Source organism: Dipodomys spectabilis, unplaced genomic scaffold, assembly GCF_019054845.1.
Source record: "Dipodomys spectabilis isolate Male_0828 unplaced genomic scaffold, ASM1905484v1 ptg000288l, whole genome shotgun sequence".
Taxonomy (NCBI): Eukaryota; Metazoa; Chordata; class Mammalia; order Rodentia; family Heteromyidae; genus Dipodomys; species Dipodomys spectabilis.
In genome coordinates, this window is record NW_024870965.1 from 7,329,927 (window position 1) to 7,348,284 (window position 18,358).

At 39.9% G+C, this 18,358-nt stretch overlaps 1 protein-coding gene across 5 annotated transcripts in view; it reads left to right on the forward strand.

Annotated features, from left to right (window-relative positions):
- Positions 1–18,358, forward strand: part of Cdc42bpa (CDC42 binding protein kinase alpha) — a 195,290-nt gene that overhangs the window by 37,883 nt on the left and 139,049 nt on the right. For all 5 annotated transcript variants that reach the window (XM_042701156.1, XM_042701152.1, XM_042701153.1 and 2 more), the window contains exons 3-5: positions 7,390–7,473; positions 12,783–12,878; positions 16,780–16,928. In XM_042701156.1, the coding sequence (XP_042557090.1) occupies positions 7,390–7,473; positions 12,783–12,878; positions 16,780–16,928 (329 nt within the window). The remainder of the gene's footprint in view (positions 1–7,389; positions 7,474–12,782; positions 12,879–16,779; positions 16,929–18,358) is intronic.

Sequence of the window (18,358 nt, forward strand, 5' to 3'; positions counted from 1 at the left end):
GCTATGAACCTCATTAACACACCAGTAGCTGTTGCATACAGACATGATGAATGGGAAGAAACCTTCCCATTCTGTGAGTACTTAGAGTAGTATACCTATTCATCACCTGACTCTGAATAACTTTAAGTCTGCAAACCTTAGCTACGAAGTTCCTAAGTGGAGGTTGTACAATGTGCATGTATTGATGTAAGGTTCTACATGAGATGGCATAAAAATGTGCACAGGCCAGTGTCATATATACAGAGTAAGCTTTCTGAAGTTAGTTGTTTTTTTGTCATTTTAGTATTGTTAAAATTATGCTAGATTATATAGGAAAGATAAAAAGGAGACTACGACATAAAACAATAAGCAGTCCCCTGAGAGAGCAGCGACTCAAGCACATGACTGCACTCCTTTATCGCAGGGCCACATTGTCGAGTTTGAACATCAGTGTGGTAGTATACTTGGAGCTGAGAATATTGGTCCTTTATAATTTTCCATGTATGTACAAAATGGTAGATAATGAATCATTCATTGATCCAGCAAATATTTACTGAGTTCCTACTGGTTCTTTTGTTGTTGTTGTGTTGGTCATGGGGCCTGAACTCTGGGCCTGAGCGCTGTCCCTCAGCTCTTCAGCTCAAGGCTAGCACTCTCCCACTTGAGCTACAGTGCCACTTCCAGTTTTCTGGTGGTTTATTGGGGATAAGAGTTTCACGGACTTTCCTGGACTTTCCTGCCCGGGCTGGCTTCAAACTGAGATCCTCAGATCTCAGCCTTCTGAGTAGCTAGGATTACAGGCATGAGCCACTGGCTCCCGGCTCCTACTGGTTCTTATGTACTAGGCATATACTAGTGAACAAATGTGGTAGCAGTACCTGATCCATAATAAATACAATACATAAATAGAATGCGTAGTTTGTTCAGTACTGATAAGAACTAAGGAAAAGGAAGCCAAGTAAAGGAATAGAAAGTAATAGGGCAGTGAGGCATTCTGTGTGGGGGGAGGCTGTGTGGGTCTATGCAGATAGACTGTTCTATGTAAAGGGAAAACCAGGTGTGAGGCAGGATTGAGTAAGGTGGGCATTACAGCTGGAGCAGAGCCGTCAGGGGTGAGGATGTTGAGCCCAGGAAGTCGGGGTTCACAGATTATATATAAGGATTTTGCTTTTTACTTCAAGGGAGCTATGACTCTGCTAGACGTTTGGCTGCAAGCCATGTTTCACCAGGATCTCTGTGCCTGCCGTGTTGAGAATAGTTGTGTGCGTTGGCCATGATAGAAGTAGAGAGTTCAAGGCCTGCAGCCCAATACATGGGACAGAACAGAGAAGTTGTAGTCAATTCTAAGTATTATATTAAGGGGAGACGAGATTGCACAACTGCATGACAAATGTTTCTTGGATATTGAAATCATTTTTAGTATAGTGTGATCATTCCTAAATTGTAGATTGTAGCTGCAGAGGTACTTAATTTGTGTTTCAAAATATATTTAACAAAATATATTTGTCACATACTGATTATTTCTGTGTGTGCAATTTTCCTAACATTAGAGAACCTTACTATAAAGTATTTAAAAGACATCTCTGTAGTGCTTTAAATAAAATATATCTTTCCAACTGCAGTGGCTCATACCTGTAATCTTAGATACTTGAGGGTGAAGATTGGGAGGTTCATAGTTCAAGGCTAGCCTAGGCAAAAAGTTCATGAGACGTTTCAACAGAGAAAGCTGGGTGTGGTGGGTATGCACCTGTCATGCCATCCTGGCTCTGGCAGGAAGGATAAAGAGTTCACTATCTAGGCCTGCCTAGGCAAAAAGCTAGACCCTGCCTGGGAAATAACCAAGGCAAAAATGACCGATGGTTTTGCTCAAGTGGTAGAGCATCTATCTAGCATGTTGATGTCTCTTTAAGTTCAAACAAAAAAGAAAAGCATCTTTATTCCATCCAGAATGTTTACTTTTTATTTTGATCAGTTTGCCGTAGGGCTAGAACCCAGGCCTGGTACATGCCAAGCAAATGTTCTACACTGAGTTACATCACTAGCTTTAAGAAAGCACACTTAAGTATACTTTCCTTTGATATGTCAGTAAGCTTTGGTACTTGGACACAGAGGGCCTGGAGTTAGAGGTGTTTTTTTTTTTTTTTTTTGCAAGTTGTGGGGCTTACACCCTGGGCCTGGGTGCTGTCCCTGGGCCTGGGTGCTGTCCCTGAGCTTTTTTGCACCAGTGTAGTGCTCCACTTTTATCTTTTTGATGATTAAGAGACAAGAATTTCATGGACTTTCCTGACTGGGTTGGCTTTAGATCCATGATCCTCAGATCTTAGCCTTCTGAGTAGCTAGCTTTGTACGCATGAGCCACTGGTGCCTGGCTTAGAGGTAGAATTCTGAGTCATCCCTCTTCTTTGGTTTTCTTCTGAAATGAACATGAAGATAGTTTGTAGCCAAGTTGGTTTTATTACCTTTATGCTTCATAATTTTTCATCCTGTTACTAATTTGATAATTCAAGAATACTTTCTGGGGCTGGGAAGGTGACTCAGTGGTAGAGTGCTTGCCTTGCATGCCTGATGCCCTGGGTTCGATTCCTCAGCACCACATAAGCAAAAAGAAAAAGGCAGAAGTGGTGCTGTGGCTCAAGTGGTAGAGTGCTAGCCTTGAGCTGAAGAGCTGAGGTACAGTGCCCAGGCCCAGAGTTCATGCCCCATGACTGGACCAAAAAAAAAAAAAGAATACTTTCTGAACCAGCTTTTATTCTGCATACCCCACCTCAGTCCAGAAAAGTTTTTAGGCAGCCTGTAAGCTATTAAAAAATGGTGTTGAGGATGTTTGAACTCTGCAGCAGCAGATCTCCAAACAGATGCATGGAGTAGCTCACTGTTGGCCTTTACTTCTCCTGAAGCAGTACTTCAATAGTTGGGGTCATTTCCAACCACAGTGAGGTAGGATAGCCCATGCTATCCCATTTGCTTCACTTTTTACACAGCTTATTTGGAGGGCACAGAAAGGCAAATAGAACATATCACCTAGAAATATTCCATCTTCTGATGTTTTCTTGCTATCCTCAGTATACATGTGCATAGAAATTTACAGTATGTATTTTACTCGTACACACAGAAAAAGAAATCATAGTGTTTAAACTTTATAATTATACTTAACATTATATTGTGAACTTTTTCCTATCAAATATTTTTCCCAGTTTCTTCGAGTTTATGAATATCTCTGTGGTATTTAGTCAGTTCTATTTTTCTATATTTCACTTAGTTACAGAATGACTATTGAAAAGCGTACCATGATAAATACTAAGGCTTAGCCTTTTTTTTTTTTTTTTTAAGAAATGGTTATTATAGAGGTGATGTACAGAGGGGTTACTGTTTCATAGGTCAGGTAATGAGTGCATTTCTTTTTGGACCCCTTCCTTTGCATGCTCCCAGTTTTTCCCTCTCATCACCATCCTAAGTTGTGTTGCTTATTTTCCACATAGTGTCTCTTGAGAGTCTTTATTTATTCATTTATTTTTGTTGGTTGTCGGGTTTAAACTCTGGGCCTGGGCTCTGTCCCTCAGCTCTTCAGGTTAAGGCTAGTGCTCTGCAACTTGAGCCACAGTGCCATTTCTGGTTTTCTAGTGGTTTATTGGAGATAAGAGTCTCACGGACTTTCCTGCCTGGGCTGGCTTTGAACCACGATCCTCAGAGCTCAGCCACCTGAGTAGCCAGGATTACAGGCGTGAGCCATGGGCACCTGGTGAATGTTTGTTTTTATATAAGTATTTTCAAATGAATTCAAGATGGCTGAAGTTAGCAGTCTCAGAAGTGAGTTCTTGTGTTTGTGGTTAGCAAGTAGAGCAGGTTGCCTGCTGCCTGTCAGTGGAGCAAGTGACAGTGAAGAGACCAGGTGTCTGGTTCTCGGCACAGTGCTGGCTCTATCACTCCCTGTATGTGTTATACTCACCATGCTTAATCTTTGCCACACTTGTATAAGGCAAGTACTGTTACTTCGTTACATTGACAAGACAACTAGCATATTGAAAGGTTAATTTTTTTGTATAGAGTTACATAACCAGTGGCAAGCCAGGATTTACTTAATGTTAATTTAAACCTAATTTAATCAATTTTTCAATAATTATTTTATTGTGACTCTGCATATATGCATATGTACAAAATAATCTCATTTGACTTACAAAAACAGGATGGCAAAAGGAACTAAGGTGACTAACAAAAAAAAAACTGGTTAGAAAAATGAGTATAGTATAGTGTTTCAGATCATTCATTCTACCATGGAGAGACCATCTCAGTCTATGTAGAATGATGAATGCTGTGCTACATCTGTCTGCAAACTGACAAACTAATTGATCCTGTAATTATAGCTACTTAAAATAATGCTCAAAGAAAGAGCTCAAAAGCCAGGGCACCATTCTGCAATGGTGAAGGGCTTGCTTCTTCCTAGACCAGGAGAGGAAATACTCAACTATAAAGCTGTTAACGTTTTCGTAAATAACAATTACTGTGGTGTTAGATACATGAACTCTTCTTTCTAATACCTATGATAATCTTTCAAAAATTCTGTTTGGTTGAGTACCGGTGGCTCATGTCTATCTACTCAGGAGACTGAGATCTGAGGATCAAGGTTTGAAGCTAGCCTGGGCAGGAAAGGCTGTAAGGTGCTTACCTTCAATTAATGAGCAAAAAATCATAAGTGGAGCTGAGCTCAAGTGGTAGAGTACCATCCTTGAGTGAAGAAGCTGAGGGGCAGTGCCCAGGCCCTGAGTTCAAGGTACCAGGATTGATATTGGTATAAACAAAAGAAAAAGTGATTTCAAACTCCAGGACTTGAGCTCACAATCTGACAGCAGAGCCCATGCTGTCACTTCTTCCTGAGAGTCACAATGAACGCTTGCTACGTGTCTGCGGGAATAGCACACCACATCCACGTGACAATTTGTGTCAGTACTAAGTATGAGCACACCTAGCTACTCGAAAGCCTGATATCTGAGGATCAGGGTTTGAAGCCAACCTGGGCAGGAAAAGTCTGTAAGACTATTATCTTCAATTAACTACCAAAATGCTGAATGTAGAGCTGTGGCTCAAGTGATAGAGCAAAAAAAAATTCTTAGGAACAGTATCCAGGTCCCAAGTTTAAGTTTTAGGACCAGTTTGTGTGTGTGTGTATGCATGTGCATGCGCATATGTGCACACACACAGACATACACACAAAACTATTAATAGTCTGATGCCACTGTATGTTTCCAAACAGGTTAGGAGGAATGTATGGATTTGGGACCTGTGTGAGAGTCAGTGGAGTGCTGTAGTCTCTTGCACACTCATACATGAAAGAAAGTCCAGAATTATATACCTATATAATTATGTCGGAGTGCTCCTCTCACATTGCGATCTGAGAAGGGAGGGGCACCTAAGCGTTGATCTTCCCATCTTTCTTCCCTACATTAGAATAACAGGGTGTATGGCAGCCATCACTGTCTTTTCTCTGACTTTAATGCACGTTTGTCAGGCTTAGTGTTACTATTCTGTCCATGTTAGTTTCCAAATGTCTAACACTGAATTCATAGTCTGGAGAGGAGCTCTCCTTGTATTTTCACCCATTTAGAGATCTTAGTCAGTGTTTAAGATTTTCCTTGCTTGTATTACTGTCCCCTTTTGTTGAACTTGATCCTATTTGGAGAATAATTTAACTGGCCCATTATTTTCCCAGATTAACCAGGTAAGACTAAATGCCTAAAGCGATTGATTTAACTGATGAAAAACTAATCATAGCCATTGCAGCTATTTATGGCATTTGCCAAGAATGTTGTGTGTTATGCATTGATTTTAATTATTTGGGTATACGACTATTTGGTACTTGAATTTAAACCTATTTTCTGCTCTTATAACTATCACTTTGAGTTGCTTAAAGATATGTACATACTTTATTTCTCCTGCATATTAAGGTAGTGTGTTAACATTCTTCTACTCTGTCAAAAATACCTGAGAAAATCAACTTACAAAGAGAAGAGATTTATTTTGGCCCATGGTTTTAGAAAAGTTTTGGTGCACAATCAGTTGGCCTTGTAATGAGGCAGCAAATCATTGTGATGAAGTAAAGTAACATGTTTAGAACATACAAGCCAAGATAAAGATACAGACTGGGGCCTCATAAACTTTTTCAAAGGCAGACCTAAAGACCAAGTTGATCCAAGTGTAGCAACTTATTAAAGTTTCTTAAATCACCTCCCAAGAGTGCCACACTAAAGTCCAAGTCATTAACTGCCACAGAGACCCTTGGGGTAAAGGGACTCAGGACTTGAAGTATAGCAGGTAGTATTTGTCTTCTCCATGCCTGCCTCCCACTGCTTGGGTGTATTGTCCTGGAATATTTGTCTTCCTTTCTGTGGATTAGCCTTAGCCCTTAAACAAATCCAGCAAGCTGGAAGGATCCTTAGAGATCACCCAGTCACACTGAAGCAGATAGAAACAGAAATATAGTCTGTTGACAGGGAGTTGTCTTCATTGGCATTTTGTCCGTTTATGGATCCATAGTTCAAGTTACAGAATATAGGACTATTTGTAACAAAAGACTTTCTCTTTTTTGCTGTTTTTCTTTTCTTTTTGTTCATTTATCTGTCTTTGGGAGTGAACAACTGCAGCAGTGGTGCTCACTGGACACTATGTTGAAAATGAACTCTACAACTTGTGGGTGAGGACAGAGGGAAAAACTGGGAGAGAGTGAGGGAAGGGGTGACTGTATGCCCCCCTATATCACTTTTACAATAACAACAAAAAGTGGGGGGGAAAGCAACCGATGAATAAAGGTGCTGCATGCGTTCATCTCTGCACAGACGCTTCGTTCCCCCTGGTTTTCAGAGTGCATCATATAGCAGTAAATGCGCTTGGGGATGTTTCTAAGATTTGCTCACTTGGAAGAGATGTATAAATTCTGAAGTTTGTGAAACTTAGTCTGAATTTCTCAAGAGTGTGTGTCTGTGAAAGGGGTGCAGGTGGATTGAAAAAAATGGAATCATTTTTAGTTTATTTTCTATCACGTGACCCCACATAATGTTTTGCTCCTCATTCCCTGTAGTATCTGTAGTGTGTAATTTAGTGTGTGTTATTTAATTAGGCCTGCTTCTTTCATGTTGTGTGTTTTGGTCAGTAGAAATTGAGTTTAAATTTGAGGACAGAAAACTTGGAAAGAAGGATACAATAAATCATGAGCAGGTTATTTAATATTCAACGTATTTTTTTCTGGTTTAGCATGTATTCATTAATGTAACTTTTTTTAATTCAGGATCTTAGAATGTGAGCCACATTGAAATAATTGATAATTGCTATTTACTTTTTTACAGAGTGGAAAAGGAAAATGGCTAACTGAAAAGAGTATTATTTATCATAACTTAAAAGTTGTTTTTAAAATTTTTCTAGGTTGCTGTAGTAAAACTGAAAAATGCAGATAAAGTATTCGCCATGAAAATTTTGAATAAGTGGGAAATGCTGAAAAGAGCTGAGGTAAGAGTCTTAATATTCCAGAAACACTGAGGAACATTTAGGTGGTTTCTTCATTTTTACTAGTTTAAACCATGCTGTAGCAAAAGTCTTTTATCTGGAGTAATTCTGTGAGTTTTTGTTTTTGTTTTTTTACCAATAGTGTGAATTCTTAATAAGGATTCAGCTATTATACTGTACACTATTTCCACAAACTTATGTATGTGTCTCAAAAGGAAATTTCAAAACAAGAGAAAAGAGTATATCCAAACTATTCATGTCACTCAAGAATGATATGCAGTGTGAAATTGAAATAAATAAAAATGACATCAAGTGGAGGGAGTCTGGGAAGGAGCTGGTAACTGGGGGACGTGGGGGGAAATTGTGGGGGCAGCTAAGGCTCTTCCAGTTTGTGTTTACTGAGGTTGAAATGAAGAGTTGCTTTTACATGAAGAGGTTTTCATGCTCTGTGTACTCTAGAACTTAACTCCTGGACCAAGTATAGGGTATGTATATTAAGCTTTGTTGATAGCTGTTGCTTGAAAGAATTATCTTCTATGGATGTTATACATAATATTCTCTTTTCTCACACAATTAAGCTGAATGCTTAAAAGTAAATTGTTACATACTGTGGAAAACCTACTATATGGGAATTCAGTTTAAAATTTTATTTGTTTTTGAAAAATGAAAAATTTTGACTTTTCATCAAAAAAATTAGAAATAGTATTTGAAAAGATTTCTTTGTGTTGATATCTATAATACCTAGGTAAGATTGTTGACTTGATAGCAACACACTTTGTGATTGCTGAAGAGAGTCCTGTGATTTCTTTCAGAATTACTATTTATTTTTACTTCGTCTTCTGTTTCAATATAGATATTCCAGAGGCTTTTTGTGCCAATATTTAACTAAGGATGAAATTTTAAAAAATACACAATTGAGTTTAGAAAAGTGTAAAAGTGGGGCTGGGAAGATGGCTCAGTGGTAGAATGCTTGCCTTGCATGCATGAGGCCCTGGGTTCAATTCCTCAGCACCACATAAGCAGAAAAAAAAAAAAAGCCAGAAGTGGGGCTGAGGCTCAAGTGGTTGAGCGCTAGTCTACAGCTGAAGAGCTGAGGGACAGTGCCCAGGCCCAGAGTTCAGGCCCCACGACCGACAAAAAAAAAAAAGTAAAAGTGTGTAATAATCAGGGGCTGGGAATGAGGCTCAGTGGTAGAGCGCTTGCCTTGCATGCATGAGGCCCTGGGTTCGATTCCTCAGTACCACACAAGCAGAAAAAGCCAGAAGTGGCGCTGTGGCTCAAGTGGTAGAGCTAGCTTTGAGCTGAATTGCTCAGGGACAGTGCCCAGGCCCAGAGTTCAAGCCCCATGACCAACCCCCCCCCCCAAAAAAAAAAAAGTGTAATAATCAGACACATCACTATGGCAAGCAGATTATTTGGTTGAACATTTAATTGAGAAAGTCAATGATTGAATTTGAGAAAACTCTGATCCTCTGGTAACCTTTCCTACATATCTGTTGTATTCTTAGAGACCCAGATATCTGTTTCCAAGGGAAGGTTATTTTGCTTGGTGCTGATAGCTCATGCCTATAATCCTAGCTGAGAATGGAAGGATTGTGGTTCAAGGCCAGCCCAGATGGAAAAGTTCTTGAGACTCTTCTCAACCCATAGCTGGGTAAGATTGGAGGATCATGGTTGTCTGGCCAGCCTGGGCAGAAAGATCTCAAATACTCTCTGTGGAAAGCGAGCTGACTGTGGGTATACCCTCAGAAATGACAGGAAGCCTAGAGTAGCTGGATCTAGGCTCAGGGTCATGCTGGGCAGGAAGTGAAACCCTGTACTAAAAATGGACCCCCCAGTACACACACACAAAAGGGTAGATTGTGTTACGTCTAGACTCAGTATGCCTAAAGCATGAGAATGACTTGACAGCTAGATATTTCTGGATAGCCACTCCAGTTGTGCGATTTACTTTCAAGTTGTATGTGTGCATTGGAGCTGAGGGCTGGAAGTGAGGATGTATGTATATGTAGTGAGACAAAATTGACTAGTGAAATAGCTGCTGAAATTGAGTGGTCCCTTGGAGCAGTTGTCTCTACTTTTGTTTTTTGTGTTTTGTTTTTGTTGGTTGTGGGGCATGAACTCTGGGCCTGGGCGCTGTCCCTCAGCTCTTCAGCTCAAGGCGAGTGCTTTATCACTTGAGCCACAGCATCACTTCCATCTTTTTCTGTGTATGTGGTGCTGAGGAATCGAACCCAGGGTCTCATGTATGCAAGGAAAGCGCTCTACCACTGAGCCACCTTCCCAGCCCAAGTCTCTACTTTTGTATGCTTGGTATTTTTCTTAATTTTTAAATTGTTATTGTATGTACAGAGGGGTTACAATTACATTAGTCAGGTAATATGCTTGGTTTTATATCAGCTTATTATATAGTTTTTATTTTTAAAAGTTATTTCTTGTTGGGCATCATTCCCACCTGGAATTCCAGCTATACTCAGGAGGCTGAAATCTGAGGATTGTATTTAAAAGTCAGCAGGGCAGGAAAGGCTGTGAGACTCCTATCTCCAATTAACCAAAGAGCCAGAAGTGGAGCTGTAGCGCGAGTGTTGGAGTGCTGTCCTTGAGCGAAAGAGCTCAGGTACACTGCTCAGGCTCTGAGTTTAAGTCCCAGGACTGTCATCAAAGTTTTTTTTTTAAATGAATTTTTTACTTGATAGGTTAGTATAGATTTGAACTCACAATTTGACTTTTTATTTTTTGACTGATATTTTTGCACTTTTATTTAGTTTGTAATCATTAGTCAAATGAAACTGGTTAAAGTTAAGCTGGAATGTCTACGAAGTTTCATAGAACTGTCATGGTAAGGTAAAGCCAGGAGAAGGGAGTCTTCCACCCTCTGACAGCCTCTACACCCCCTCTAAATTGTTAGCTGTAAAGCTTGACTTTGGGTCTGTTGACTTATGTATTTTTAGCAATCTTCAGAGAGTATACTGAAGAAACACTTAACGGTGGTAATGTGGAAGCACCAATTAGACAATGAGATTGTTGGGACTTAACTTCTATTACCTTTTAGTTCTATTAAGTTCTTTTTTTTTCCCCCAAGATTATGTTTTTCTTTTAACTTTTTTTTTTTTTTTTTGTTCGGTTGTGGGTCATGGGCGCTGTCCCTCAGCTCTTCAGTTCAAGGCGAGTGCTCTATCACTTGAGCCACAGCGCCACTTCCATCTTTTTCTGTTTATGTGGTGCTGAGGAATTGAACCCAGGGCTTCATGCATGCAAGGCAAGCACTCTACCACTGGGCCACCTTCCCAGCCCTCAGTTCTATTAAATTCTATACATAGTTCTATACATAGTATTTTTGTTCTTTTTTTAGGGGGTGGGTCAGTTTTGGGGTTTGAACTCTGAGCTGTCCCTGAGCTCTTCATCTCAAGGCAAGAGCTCTACCCCTTGAGCCACAGCACCACTTCCCATTTTCTGGTGGTTAATTGGAGATAAGAGTCTCACGGACTTTCCTGCCTGGGTTAGCTTTGAACCGTCTCAGATCTCAGCCTCCTGAGGGGCTGAGCTACTGGTCCCTAGCTTTTTTTCTCTATTTTAAAGAACTAAGTATCATATACTATAGAATTACAATGCATTGTATATTTTCAATTAGAGATTTCTAAAGTTTTCTGGACATACATACATATGTGTGTAAATATATTCTCAGAGTAAATTAAAACTTTAACAAAAGAAAAATCCACTAGAGAAAATGGGCAAAGGAAGTGAACATTCAAAAGGAAGTTCAATAAATATATATTAAGTTAATTCATCTGTACCAGTAATTAGAAATCTCCATCATATTGGCAGCTAGTTAAAAGCCTAATAATGCCAAATACAGGTGAGGTATGGGGAAAGGGGGTGATTTTGTATCCTGGGGTGGGAGCAGTTGATTGATAAGAGTACATAGAAAAAAATTTCTCTCTCTCTCTCTCCCTCCCTCTCCCCCCTCCCCCTCCCTCTCCCCTTCTCCCTCCCTCTCCCCCTCCCCCTCCCTCTCCCCCCTCCCTCTCCCCCTCCCCCTCCCTCTCCCCTTCTCCCTCCCTCTCCCCTTCTCCCTCCCTCCTCCTCTTCCCCCTCCCTCCTCCTCTTCCCCCTCCCTCCTCCTCTTCCTCCCTCCCTCTCCCTTTCTCCCCCTTCCTCCTTCCTCCCTCCTCCCCCTCTCCCCCTTCCTTTCTTCTACCTCCCCCTCCCCCTCCCCCGTCCCCCTCCCCTCCCTCTCCCCCCCCTCCCTCTCTCTCCCTCTCTCTTTCTGTTTGTGTTAACACTGCCTCTTAAACCACAGCTCCACTTCCAGCTTTTTTGGTAGTTAATTAGAGATAAAAGTCTCAGACTTTCTTGCCCAGGCTATTTTGAACTACAATCTCAGCCTCCTGAGTGGCTAGGATTACAGGCATGAGCCATTAGTGTCTGGCGCAAATTTGAAGTTTTCTCCTATGTAGCATTTCTACTTCTGTGTGTGTGTGATTAGTACTAGGGCCTAGGTACTTTCCTCTCCCTTACCTTTTTAGCTCAAGGCTCCTGGCTCTACACTTGAGCCACAGCTCCACTTCTAGCATTTTAGTGGTTCTCATGGATGTTTTGGCCTTAGGTGGCTTCAAACCTTGATTCTCAGGTATAAGCCTTCTGAGTAGCTAGCATTACAGGTGCGAACTACTGGCATCCAGCTCTACTTCTACTTTTATAAGTGCATACTATACGGAAATCTATAACCTGTACAATACTCATTTTAACATTGTAATAACACAAAATTGTAAATAACTTACTATGATTGGGACTTGAGTAAATAAATTAAGGCACATAGAAACAATAGAATAACAGTAGTTACAAGAGGAAAAGTTATTACTGAATAAAAAAACAATCAGTTTGCAAAAGGATGGATAAAATTACAGTATTTATGCAAAATTTCCAAAAAATCTACTTCTGTTGTTTCTGGACATATATAATATATGTGGGCATAGACTATTCACTGTTTTCTAACTACTGGAAAACCAGGGAGGAAGAGAAGGGAAGAGCTACAGAATAAAAATAGAAAGATTATAGGAAAGGCAGTAAAATATGCACATTTATATTATCTGGATGGTGGGTTAAAGTATGCTGTATATCCTTCTGGTTGTTTTGAATTGTAACAGTATTTTTAATATAAAATATTTTCTTAAGGAATCTGAGCTACTGCGTATTTTTTGCTTTGCATGTTGGCTGGTTAAATCACTTAGTACTGAGGTGCTTTTGTTCCAGAATAGAAACATGTAGTAGACACTTGAGGCATTTTGCATGATCTTTTTGTTCTCTTTCAGACAGCGTGTTTCCGTGAGGAGAGGGATGTGCTGGTGAATGGGGACAATCAGTGGATCACAGCTCTGCACTATGCTTTCCAGGATGACAATAACTTAGTAAGACATTTTATGAGCCTCTGTGTCCTTACTCATTTCTTGGTTGATGGAATTTAAAATTATCTAAGGTATCATTTAAATGTAAATTTGTAGATGAGAAAAACCACTGTATTCACAGAGGATAAGTTGTTCATTTGATAACGAGATTTTTTTTCCTGTGGGTGAGTCAATACCTTTCATTGTAATCATTTCTGCTTTTTCTTTTTCTTCACTGGCACTGGTTTGGGTTCAGAGCCTCTTGTTTACTGGACTTGCTCCGCTGGCCCTTTAACACTTGAGGCACACCTTCAGTTCTGCATTTTGCTGGTTATTTTGAAGACTTAATCTCATGTACTTTTCTACCTGGGCTGGTTTTGAGTCATGGTTCTCCAGATCTCAGTCTTCAGAGCAGTTAGGAGTACGGGTGTGAACCATCTATAATCAACAAACAAGTCAAAACTAAATCTAACATGGTAAAGTGCTGTTGGTTAAGTTCTGTAGAAAAGTGTTCTGGAGTTTTTCTTTTCAAGATCTTCCCAATGTATTTTATTCATTGTGTTCTGCTTTTTAAAATTGTACGTAGTTTTAAAAGTTGCTTTGTTCTACATTAAGTAGAGCTAAATTTATATTGGCATCATAAACTACTCTCACAATAGTTGGGGAAGAGATTAGAGGAAAACAAAAATTTTAGTAGCTCTACCAATTGAGAATGAGTAAGAATGAAAAGAAAAACGAAGATGGCAGACTAAAGGTTAAGTGGGTTTACATTTGTTACATTAGTGTGCAGCTCCTTGATCATGCTATTCAGAACTTTATTTATTTAGGTATTTATTTATTTAATTTTGTGGGGCTTGAACTCTGGGCCTGGGCACTGTCCCTCAGTTTTTCAGCTCAAGATGAGCACTCTACCACTTGAGCCACAATACCACTTCCTGTTTTCTGGTGGTTAATTGGAAATAAGAATCTCACAGATTTCCTGCCCAGGCAGATCTCAGCCTCCTGAGTAACTAGAATTACAGGCGTGAGCCACTGGCGCCTGGCCACAGCTTTTCAATTTTTGATCCCAGGCTTTATTTCCAGGTTTATTGTCTCTCATACATATATATATCATGTGGTGGGATTCTGCTCTGTGGCAGATACTGAAAACAAGGAAACAAAGAATAATGTACTCTCATGGTCTCCCTGATAAGTGGATGCTAAATCCAAAATGTTAGGTGATACGACAAAACAGTACTTAAAAAACAAAGAACTCCCACTCATCTGGTCGAACCACTACTAAATATCCCCATGCTGCTGATCACATGTATGGTGTATAACATGTGTACACCGTTATATGTTATAGACTGTGATAGACAATTTGCTCCAGGAAAGTTAGAATGAACTTGTGACTTTAAATGAGCATCATTATTCCACAATACTATGAAATTCGGGAAATTATGTAATCACTTAATCACAATATAAAAAAAAAAGAACCTCGGGGAAGGTAGGGAGGGAAAGGATGGTAGGGGGAAAACAATGGAGGGGGTAACATTACCTTGCTCATTACCTTGCTCATGTAATTGTAGCCCTCTGTATAGTATCTTTACAATAAAAAAAGAGAATAATGTACTTATTACCTTACGTATGTAACTGTAGCCTCTCTGTACATTACCTTGACAATAAAATCAACTTTAAAAAAATGGGGAAGTGGCGCTATGGCTCAAGTGGTAGAGCGTTTGCCTTGAGCTGAAGAGTGCAAGAACAGTGCCCAAGCCCAGAGTTCACAACTGACAAAAAACAAAACAAAACAAATAATGGGACATTTAAATTCATTTGCTAAATACTGCTCTCTAGATCTGGAAGAACGTACAATAGGAAAGGCAAAAAGTCTATTATTATGCTGGTATGGTGACTCAGGCCTGTAATCCTAGCTCAGATTTTAGGAGGTTGAGTTCTGAGGATTGTGGTTTGAAGGCAGCTTGGGCAGGAAACCTTGTGAAATTTTTATTTCCAATTAACTACCAAAAAAGCTAGAAGTAGAGATGTTTTCCCTCCGTCCCTCCCTCCGTCCCTCCCTCCCGTGAGGCTTGAACTCTGGGCCTGGGTGCTGTCCTTCAGCTCAAGGCTAGCGCTCTACCACTTGAGCCACAGCACCACTTCAGGCTTTTTTTTTTCTTTTTGCTTATGTGGTACTGAGGAATCGAACCCAGGGCCTCATGCATACAAGGCAAGTGCTCTACCACTGAGCCACCTTCCCAGCCCCTAGAGATGTTTTTCAAAGTGTCAGAGCACTAGCCTTGAGCATAAAAGCTCAGAGACAGAACCTGGTCCCTGAGTTTAAGCCCTAAGACTTTTGCAAAAAAACCCAAAAACCAAACAGAAAAAGATCTCTTCTTACTTTTACATGCACATGAAGGCACCAGCGGATAACTCCAGAATCAAGTCAGTATTTTAGTAGAATCTCTAAATTGGCAATGTTAGATCAGGGGGCATTTAACTTTTAAATTTTAATAGATACCAGTAAATACAAGTAAACCATATATTAGGGAAAGTTAGTTTCCTAAATTTTCAAGGCATGAGGTAAGTTTTTTTTGGTTTAACATATATTCTTATGCTTTAAATTTTCATATATAGCAAGAAAAAAGTTTAAGTTTATTTAAAATTTTTGGTGGTATTGGGTTTCAACTCATGTTCTTACAAATGATCTACCACCTGAGACTTGGCCTCAGTTTTTATGGTTTTTCTGCCTGACACTACAGTTATTTCTTTTATGTAGGGTCTCATGCTTTTGTCTGGGACCTCACTCATCCTACTTTTGTTTCTTCTGTAGCTGGGATTACAGGTGTGTATCACTGTACCCGGCTTGTTCTTTGAGACAGGATATTTTCCCCCCCAGGCTGGCCTCAAACTATAAACCCCTTCTTTCCTTGCCTCCCAAGTAGCTGTAATTACAAGGTGTAAGCCACTCTGCTTGGCTTCAAGCCTCTGTAAACTGTTATCTCAATGATAACCATTCTGTAATAAAAATTACTGTAATGCCAGTGATGTGTAAGTATCTTCTATACTGGCTTTCATGTTAAGTGCTACATATGCAAATACCACATGTATACGTGATACTTGTTTCTGGCAGCACTGGAGTTGATTCATGGTTGTGAGGCAAAAACTCTTACCTTAGACACAAGGTCCATGTGTAAAATTACCTGGCTTCTGTTAACATATACTTGAGAAGAAAATTTATTTTGATATTTATACTCAATTAGATATCATCAGAAATGAGTAGAGAACCAAAGAATGGAAATAAGTACTTTCTGTCTCATAGTTGTTTCCAGGTGCTTATCTATAGATGGTAGAGATCAGGGTGAAATAGGAAAGTGTAGTGGTAGGGATGATGAAAATGATCTTTGATTTTATATTTATTTATTTTGTCAGCTGTGGGGCTTGAACTCTGGGCCTGGGTGCTGTCCCTCAGCTCTTCAGCTCAAGGCTAGTGCTCTACCACTTGAGCCACAGTGCCACTTCTGGCTTTTTCTGCTTATGTGGTACTGAGGAATCTAACCCAGGGCCTTATGCATGCGAGGCAAGCACTCTACCACTGAGCCACCTTCCCAGCCCCATTGATTTTTGTATTTATAACTCTTTCCAACACAAGGGTTGTCCTACATTCTGAGTTACTTTCTAATTTCTTTTGAGAGTTGAAACATTCAGACCTCTATGAATTGTTGACAAAGCTATGATCCATCATAGGTTGTAACAAAAAATAATCCTGTGCTGCTCTCTGAATTAGTTTTAATTTTTTTTATTTTACTGCTCTGTGGAATTTAAGTCACAGACTTTATAATATGATAACCACTATATTTGGCCTAGGCCTATTTGACTTTGGAGTACATTCAATGTTAATTTTTTTTTACCATTATTACTTTTAAAGTACATTTTGTATTCACAGTACCTGGTTATGGATTATTATGTTGGTGGAGATTTACTTACTCTGCTCAGCAAGTTTGAGGATAGACTACCTGAAGATATGGCTCGATTCTATTTGGCTGAGATGGTGATAGCAATTGATTCAGTTCATCAGCTGCATTATGTGCACAGGTAAGTCGGCCCTGGTTAGCATCTGCGGGGGGCGACCATGGGATAGCTAGAAACACAGCTATTTTCTAACAAATAAATTAATTACAGTCTTAGGTAGATTCTCATCAGCCAAAATAGTTTAAGATGGTTCTAGTTATTTTGCCTCTCATTTGTTTTCATTATTTATTAGCATTACCGAACAGATGTGCTTGTTTATATAAGGTGTACAGTATGTATGCACAAATTCCCATCCAGTCAGCTTTTTTTTTTTTTTTTTTTGGTTAATGTGGGGCTTGAATTCAGGGCCTGGGAGCACTGTCCCTGAACCTGTTTGTGCTCAAGGCTAGTGCCCTACACCCTGAGCCACAGGGCCATTTCCGGTTTTGAGTGGTTAGAGATAAGAGTCTTATGAGGACTATTCTGCTGAGGCTGGCTTCGAACTGTGATCCTCAGATCTCAGCCTCCTGAGTAGCTAGGATTATAGGCGTAGGCCACTGGAACCCAGCTTAGAACTCTTCTGAAAAATACTCTTTAAGTGATATTGGAGGCATGCTTAGTTGGTAGAGCACTAGCCAGTGAATGAAAGCATCAGGTACCAAGTTTGAGTACCAGTTTCAGATAAAACAGAAAAGAAAAGAACACTCTTAACATGGAGCTTCTCCTCTGGTTTGGCTTTTATCTCTGTAAACACTATCAGAGACACACCCAGGGGTGGGCTCTCCAAATTTGTTCATGTCTTCTATCAGTCCAGTGGAGCTGAGACCAAGATTAACTGTCACAAGCCTTATATCTAGATTCTATAAATCTTTCAAGCAATCCAGTAACAAAATGAGAGAACAACCACAGGCATGTCATGCAGGAGAATATACAGATGGCAAATGAACAATGATCATGAGCTATTAACCAAAGACTACTTAAACCCACCAGTATCCTGGAGCAGTTAAAACAAAGAAGTAATGGTAAATACACAGAGAAATAGATCTCTCATATACTAAAAGAAATGTAAACTATAATCCTAGGTACTCAGGAGGCTGAGGTCAGAGCATGTAGTTTGAAACCAGACCAGGCAGGACAGTCTGTGAGATTCCATCTCCAGACTAAGCAGTCAGTAGCTGGGGCTGGAGGTGTGGCTCAAGTGGTAGAGTGCCAGCTGTGATTAAACAAGCTGAGTGAGCACACAGGCCCTGAGTTCAAGGTTTAGTTGTGATTGGTGTGTATGTGCACATGCAGGCATAAACACACACACACATACACACACGGTAAAATGACAGAACTACTCTGGAAAATACTAAACACTGTTTTTCCAAATTACCAATTTCCAAATTATTCAACAATTCTTGGATATTTTCCCCAGAATAATTAAAGTGCACACTGGAATACTTGTCCATTAACATTCATAGCAGCTTCATTTGTGAGAGTAATATATTGCAGTAGCAATATATTGGAAATAC